Here is an 8,392-nt window from a genome sequence, read left to right on the forward strand (position 1 = left end):
GATCACGTAAGCACATTAATGAATCGCCAATGAGGAAATGTCCGGGAGTGAGGGCTAGGGGATCATTTGGATCGGTGGAGATAGGAGTTAGCGGGCGGGAATTGAGGACTGCTTCTATTTCTATGATAAGAGTATTACGGTGTTAAGCTCATATGTTTCTGTTTCTCCACTCGCGCTGCGCCATAATATCCTTTGATATTTCCGATCCTCTGGTCGTACGAGGAATTGCCGATACATTTTCTCGATGTCGCCAGTGAGTACGTGCTGATGAGCGCGGAATCTAATTAATATACAAAATAAATTGTGAATTGATTCGAGAATATAGGATTTCCCCATTTTCATGATTATCGTGATTTTTGTATAAATATATTTTTTAACATACTAATAATTAGGTACTTATAAATTAGTATTATCAATTATTTTGCATTTATAATTCCGCCTCTAGTATAAGTATTAATTGAAAACTAACTTTATGTTTCAAAAAGTACTAGCAAAGTCGTTGAGTAACAAGCCACTGATGCTAACACAAATAGCATTGTCGTAATTAAATATTTCTAAATATTCATTTTTCATTTTGGACCTGTAGAAACAATTTATTATATATACTATTAGCTAAGTAATTGCATATTTAATTAAGTCGAAATATAAAACTTAGTTATTTTAATAATTTAAAAATAAAAAACTGACAAACATTTCAATTTAATTTATGGTTGGAACAAAAGACAGTTATTTTTCATTAATTGAAATATTGCAATGCAGAGTACTTTCCAAAATACGCCGAGAGTATTCCTGATGGTGAAACGAGCGTTGCTTCATCGAACGCAGCTAAAGAAAACAACATCTATGTAGTTGGTGGTACGATGCCTGAAATAGAGGGCGATAAATTGTACAATACCTGTACTATTTGGGGTCCCGATGGAACTTTGATAGCAAGACACCGAAAGGTAAGTAATATATTCCTTTATGGCTTTGAATTTGAAAATATCGGGGTGAAGAAAGTGACTCTATCTAGGAATAATTTAGGAATATACATATGTACATACGTATACTATAACCAATTCTATAATTTACGGTTTATAAAATACGTTATGATACGGGAAACGCCCATTTTTGTTGTAATGTGTTTGTTGTTGTATAAATTTTTCACATACTTAAAATATTATTATACTTATTTTTTCTCCTTTTTAAACATTATTAAATGATAAGATTTTTTAATAAAAGAAAGTGATAAAAACGCTGTCAGTTATTAAATAAAAAATAATTAAAGTTTAGGAGTTGGTAACTTTGATATTAAATTACAAAAGTTGCAGCAATATAATTAGCGACCACATTTTTATGTTATTAGGTACATCTATTCGACATCGACATTCCTAATAAGATTACTTTTCGAGAGAGTGATTCACTCAGTCCTGGTAACTCCCTAACGACGTTCGATGTGAAGGGCTGCAAAATAGGTATTGGCATTTGCTATGATATTAGATTCGAGGAAATGGCACGCATTTATCGGAACAAAGGTACAGTAACTTAATCGATCAATACTTAACTAGCAAAAAATTAAATATCTTTCTTAAATATATTCTATATAAAATTAATATAATCTGTAACTCTGTATAAAAAGAAGCTTAATTTAAAAAACCAGTATATTTGCTGAAAATGAAACAAATAAAAGAATTAAAAGCACAATAAGAGGACTGTCCTCGCATATTCAGAAATGATGGAATGTGAACCGTGCAACTACGAAGTTAATTGGTATTCGGTGGCTTCATATTTCCTGCTTCTCTGGGTTAGGTTGCCAAATGCTGATATATCCAGCGGCATTCAATATGACCACTGGACCACTGCACTGGTCATTAGTTCAGCGTTTCAGAGCGAATGATAATCAATTATACGTTGCCTGCATATCACCGGCTCGTGTTCCTTAAGCAAGTTACGTCGCATGGGGACATACACAGTTGACCAATCCCTGAGGAAAGATTCTTTACGATTTGGAAACTCAAGAGAATATGGCAGTCACCGATATCGGTAATTTACAGCTTAAAATTAAAAGCGAGAGATCCATGATGTAATTAATTTTTAGTCTCGTTAATTTATCGATTTAGCCATCTTCCTTTGTATTTGTTGAATTTATTAGTAAGCATTACTTATTACTTCGTATGTTTCTTTTTTCTATCAGATCTAAAAGTTGTTGAGGAAGTAAGGGCTCGGATACCTACATTTTCTCAGAGACGTACAGATTTGTACGACACTGTCTGTAAGAAGGAGTAACTCTACACTAAAACAGAAAATGTTTTTTTATAATATTTCTACTACGATATCCTTTTTTTGTGAATTATTACTAATTTCTTATCATTTGTACTAAATGAATGACTCAATTAAGAAAACTAAAACGTTATAAATAATAATCTGTATATCTTGTGTATCAACATGTAATTGGATATTATAATAATATAGGAATGCTATAATAATATAGGATAATAATATAGGAGAATAATAATATAGAAAAAAATACATGCTTTTAAACACCTTTAATATCGATCACATAAATTGTTATAATTCACAATGATTACGCATACATAAAAGACCCCTTGATAGTAAAATTTACGATCAAAAGGCAATTACGTATCGTTTAACAACATTTAATTTATAACACCTTTTAAACATTTAGACAGATTAACACATAACACTTCTTATATATAAACATCAATTCGAAGTTATCAGCTTGGAGAAATTGGTCGATTAATACCTGTAGATTGTCTGTCTCGATGAAAGAATTAAAGAGAGCAAAAACATGATAATGCCGCTAATATAATATTCCTTCTTTCTTGTATCTGTCTGCCTCTCAGGTCGTTTTACTAATTACAATAAGTAATTTCGACTTCTTTGCGCTCTCTTTTAACGCATTCGAGACCGAAAGAAATTCATATCAGTCAGTAGGCAAGGGTATAATATACATATTTTATATATAACTTATGTAGTAATGTATATATCATGTTAATTTCATATTTTTTTCAATATAGAATTATTATATATATATGTCGGAGAAGCAGGGGGGATAGGGTTGTCGGTGTTTGAGGAGTCTTCATTGAAGGTAGCCATCGTTGCGGTGTAACGAAGATACGATTTATTGACACAGGTATGAATAACACAGGTTTGACAATTTATCACGGCGGTGAGACGTCCGCGACACTAGTGACAGTGATCCCAGGTTCAATAACGAATCCGCGGTCAACGGGATGACAGATAGGCGTTCTCGCTGAATCTAAGTCTGACTCGTAAACGATAATTGCTGAGCGTAAAGACGTTACTCTTTGGTCGACGGGAGCGCGTCAAAGAATGCGCGTCCCGTCCCGATGATTCCACAGAGGAAAAACTATACTGGGGTGTGTCTAAGGACACGAGATCATCGGATTCGTCGAGGAAAGCCTTCGTTTAGGAAGTAAGGGAAATTGACGTTGCTGCTAATTGGTCAATCTCCATATCGGTGGTTAGAAAAAGATGCTAGCCGCCCTCGAGGGAAAGTTGCTAGTGGGAGACGCCGCTCGTTGAAAAATATGTCTCCCCTATCTTCCCGTAGTTGGGACAAAGACTGTTTGTCTGTTTGAAGGACTTTAGTTAACTAAACCTTAAGATTTATAACGGGCCCTCGGGCTAGCCGAACATGTACTGCGGAGACGCATCGACATCTGGCAATCATCTTACTCGAAGAATAGGGTCTGCGTGTGGCGAGCCACGGGACAGAAACCGTTGGAATGTTTACTGTCGCGTGTCGCCACGAATATTTCTTTTAAGGAGAGCTATAGAATTATTCCATATGTTTGTTGGGCAAAGCGTTCATCCCTTGACCGCGGCTACGTTCGGCGACTGACTGTCGCCTCGAGCCCAAGCACATTATCACAACTCTCCAACAATTACAATCGGATTGAATAACTACAATTGTTCAATTACAGACTCCGGTGTTCTTTCATCTCCGACATATATATATTTTTTACATTTGTAGTTGCGCACAGATTTTATTAAAGAAAAGTGTTAACAATGTGTTTTCATGATTTATTTCTCGCGACTGACTTCCATTAATCCCTAATATTCCTGTCGCTATACGCGTGTAAATCTAACATGGCTGCTCATAAATGTCATCAGTAAAGTTATAGTGACGGGTCTTTAGTTTTGCTTAATATCGAAGTAATTTTCCGTCTGCCGCTCGTTTTTCCTTATTCTACCGCAATTAGAACATTTATTTATTAATATTGCTTTAAAGTGACAAAAGTATTGTTCGTGTGAATATACGTATATATATATATATATATATATATTTATGTTGCGTGTCATTTTAATATGGCTAATGTTTTGTAATTCTTCGATTGCGTTATTTATTGTTTTGAGTAGTTTATTTTATAGAGTATTCGATAATATAAATATATATATATATATATATATATATATATATATATATATATATATATATATATACACGTATTCATATGCATATTTCTCTTGGCAGTGTAGTATTCATACGAAATGAAATGTCAATTATTTATTTATCCTTTACCGGAATGTAGGCTAGTTTTAAGTATGTATCTTAGATTATCGGTTTGATAGAATTCGCACACATATATATATTTCTGACAATGTAACCTTCATTTCTTTAATAATACAATATTGTATGTTTTATGTATTCGTTAAACTATTAGTTTTTGACTTCATGTATACTTATATTTCATAAATTGATAATATTGTATTTATTGCATAGTATTGGAAGCACTGTCTCTAATATTTACTAGGTTATTACATGTTCGGCATATATGTTTATACTTATATGTAACTCTCCAAATTGATTGATTGAAATATATTTATATATATATATATATTCCTGGCGTTTCAATTATTTTCCCCTTTTGTAGTTATTCTTATTTCCTGGTTTATTTAGAATTGTGTGTATATGTATTTTGTTTATTGGTTGGATCCGTTAATCGCCCTCGTTTTGTTAATCTTTCCTTTCGTTTTATTATTATTCGCGTGTTTTGTATAGAATGGTTTTCTTGTTCTTGTTACGGCGCGTGCGGAGCGCGGGACGTGACATCCCCGCCCTTGGAGTTCAAATTTCCAAAGGAAATTTGACTGATGGTATCTCTGAGTTCGCTCAAGGCGGACGTAGATGTCGTTGGTAGTTGAGTGACTACCGGTGTTATCGATATCCCTTGAGGTTGTGCTGTTTGATCATCGATATTTCGTCTTCTTTTGAGGTATAGTAGCGGGTGGGTGACTGAGCCGCATATTGTTCCTAATAGGGCGATTTTCCAAATATTGCTGCACTGACAGTTCCAAATTCCATAAAACCAGTCCATAAGCTTGATACGGTATTTTTCGCTATTGTCGTTAATGTGTTTTGTCCATCATTGCCAGGATGTTTACTGTTCCAGGGACGATTGTTTTTCCTGTTGCTCCTCTGGCCAATGCGTTCAAGACTGCAGATTTTCTGCCGGGAACATGACGTGGTCCCGTAGTGCATCGAGGTCTTTTGGGTATACATTCCGCTTGTGGCCAACGACGATGGTGCTGAATATCGCCACGTTTGGCGCACGTCCGGGCGGAGTTCCTGTGGTGCGATTCCTTTGCCAAACGGGTAGTTCCGAGTAGCATTTTGTTGTATGTCGTACCTTTACTTGTACCGGAATGCATTTGACTATATGGACCGCTTCTCCTGCGATCAAAGCCATGTGTCCTGGGTTTTGGTTATGGTGTATGCAAATTCGTCGGGCGGTAAGTTTGCCAAGCTTAAAGCTTTCTCTATTAGTTTCTTCTGTGTGGTGTATCTTTGTGTCAGTGTATCATGGTATAATGTTTTCATTTCTCGAGTTTATCAGAAATAGGAATAACCTTTTATAGAAAAAGAAAATTTTATATTTATATATATTTGTTAAGGAAATTCGAGGATATGGGAATACAAATTATTGCCTACATTTCCCACACAACAGTTATACATCTATATTACTCTCTGAAGAAGTGAATGTTATAAATATCGCCTACTTTACAACATGCGTGTATATATATATATAGTGGTGAACATAAGTGAAAATTATATGCATAGTTATAAATGTTGTTTGTTTACAGGTGGATAGCATCAGTGTTTGGTTTCGTGAGTGGCGTACAAATACTTTACAGTTCCACTGTGTGGATGGCTATTCATGTTCTTCCATCCGTCGTTCAAAAAATGGTTGATGAGTTCGCCATCAGTTCTGTACACACATATAAAAATAGTTAATGTATATATGTAGTATCGTGAGTGAGAGGCCTGGGAGTTGGCGGGTGAACCGCGTGGAATGTCGCGAGAGCCGAGGCGTTTGTTTTTGATCGCGTAGTTTTGGAAAGAGGAGACCTACGTGATCTTGGCCACGAGCGGTTGCCAAGGGACGGGAAAAAAGGAATCAACAAACAGAGTTTGCGAGTGGCGTTGCCGAGAGAGTGTTGATTGCATTTTGTGAAAGTCGAGTCGTTATCTAATTATTTAGTTGTGCTGTTTTCTGTACGTTTGGTGTGAATAGTTCAGGTTGAACAACGATCGTCTTTTTCTGTCCGATTAACATCTGTATCATCCATTCCTTGTAAATATATTATATCACGATATTACATATATATATTATTTATTTTTTTTTTATATATATAATTTTCGTTTGGATCTGTTCCTTTGTACGAATACTGTATCCCTGTATATAATATAATATATATAATATGTTATAATTATGTTAGTTGTTATTTATTATATATATTTTCCTTAACTCTCTCCCCCATTTTCTTGTGTTTTTTTTTTTTTATTAGTACCTAACATTGCTATTATGATGCTGTATTGTATTGCATTGGCTGTTATTTGTATGTGCGCGCGACAAATTTTTCAACATGGTCGCTCGCGTGTCTCTTTGGTATGGCGTTGGTTTAATGTCAACAGTAACGTGTTGTTGAAATAACTAATTAATTGTTAATCACTATAATTTTATTTAGTAGTGTTTTGTAATATTGTTTTGTGTTTCGTGATATTGTGTGTGTCAATACCGTGTGCTACTTTAATGCGATAGCATGGATTGTATTGTTACCGAATTTCAATAGTCATTGTTTCGATTATACGTGACTTGCATTTATGTAAGTCTCGTTTAATTTAGTTAATGTTTTGTGTATTGTGTTACCAGTTATTTCGTGTAGCATAACTTTATTCCTTTGCACCGAGTTCAGTCATGTCTTGTCGTTAATATTTAGTTAGTCTATCTTGATTAATATATATATTTAACAAATATTTAAGAAACAATGGCGGGTGTAGTGGAATCGTTGGACGAAGAAATGGTTTTGACATTGTCGGAAAAGCTTAAAGCATGGGATGCGAACTTTCGCGATATGAGTGCAAAACTCGCCGAATTACAAAGCGGCTTATTCGAACTTAAAACAAGAACCTAAAACACCCGTATCGCCGCCGACAACGCAACAAGAGACGGTCCAGCCGAGTGGACATACCCAGCCAATTAAGCTAAAAGATGCGATCGAATCGGTGCCAGTGTTTGACGGATATCGACCATCGGTATTCCACTTTTTAAGAGCTTGTGAGCGCGCGCGAAATATGATTCCCAGATATCAAGAACCTCAATTGGTAAAATTGTTAGTAAATAAGCTCCGTGGACACGCGCTCCTCGCCATCGAAGACACAGAATTAATGAGTCTAAACGGTTTCGGAAACAAATTAAAGGATCTATTCGGCCCAAAGAAATCTCTTAACGAATATAAAGAGGAATTAGGAACGATATTTCAACGACCCGGGGAAGACATATTACATTATATGGATCGCGTTAGAAATCTTAGATTGGCAATAATGGACGGAGAAAGAGGCGACTACGGCATCATATCCCCCGATATCCAAGATACTATAGATTGGGAAACGAAAGAAGCTTTCGTTAAAGGACTTCCGAACGAGGTATATGTGCGAGTAAAAATAGCAGGGTACCATACTTTAGAAGATGCGTATCGTCAAGCCGTCAAAGCAACACACGAATTGAAACAAATAACCGATAGAACGCGACCCCAACGACCGACACCCTCGAACTATTACAGACGCGACAACGCACATCCTTCGAACACTAACAACAATATCAGGAACAACCGCCAAGATCGAAGATCGCTACCTCCATCGCAGAATTTTTTGAATTCTACAAGACAAAATATCACGTGTAACTATTGCAAAAAACCCGGGCATCTAGTGAAAGACTGTTACAAATTTAAAGCCCGAGTAGATGCCGGATTAATCGTACCCTATGCTTCGAGACCATCGGGAAACCAAACACGTCCTTCGGGAGAATGGAGCGAGCCACGAAGGAACGATACGCCGAATCGCCCAAGAGTACAGGCGGCAACCAGG

The 8,392-nt window shown here is 35.9% G+C and overlaps 1 protein-coding gene across 1 annotated transcript; it reads left to right on the plus strand.

The window, feature by feature from the left end:
- The first annotated feature begins 781 nt into the window (after positions 1-781).
- Positions 782-2,529, plus strand: LOC143304719 (omega-amidase NIT2-A-like). Its single transcript, XM_076627244.1, has 4 exons — positions 782-944; positions 1,346-1,514; positions 1,789-2,022; positions 2,174-2,529. The coding sequence occupies exons 1-3, from the start codon at positions 861-863 to the stop codon at positions 1,920-1,922; spliced, it is 387 nt and encodes a 128-aa protein (XP_076483359.1). The 5' UTR covers positions 782-860; the 3' UTR covers positions 1,923-2,022; positions 2,174-2,529.
- Positions 2,530-8,392: the final 5,863 nt, after the last annotated feature.

Source organism: Bombus vancouverensis, unplaced genomic scaffold (genome assembly GCF_051014615.1).
Source record: "Bombus vancouverensis nearcticus unplaced genomic scaffold, iyBomVanc1_principal scaffold0051, whole genome shotgun sequence".
Taxonomy (NCBI): Eukaryota; Metazoa; Arthropoda; class Insecta; order Hymenoptera; family Apidae; genus Bombus; species Bombus vancouverensis.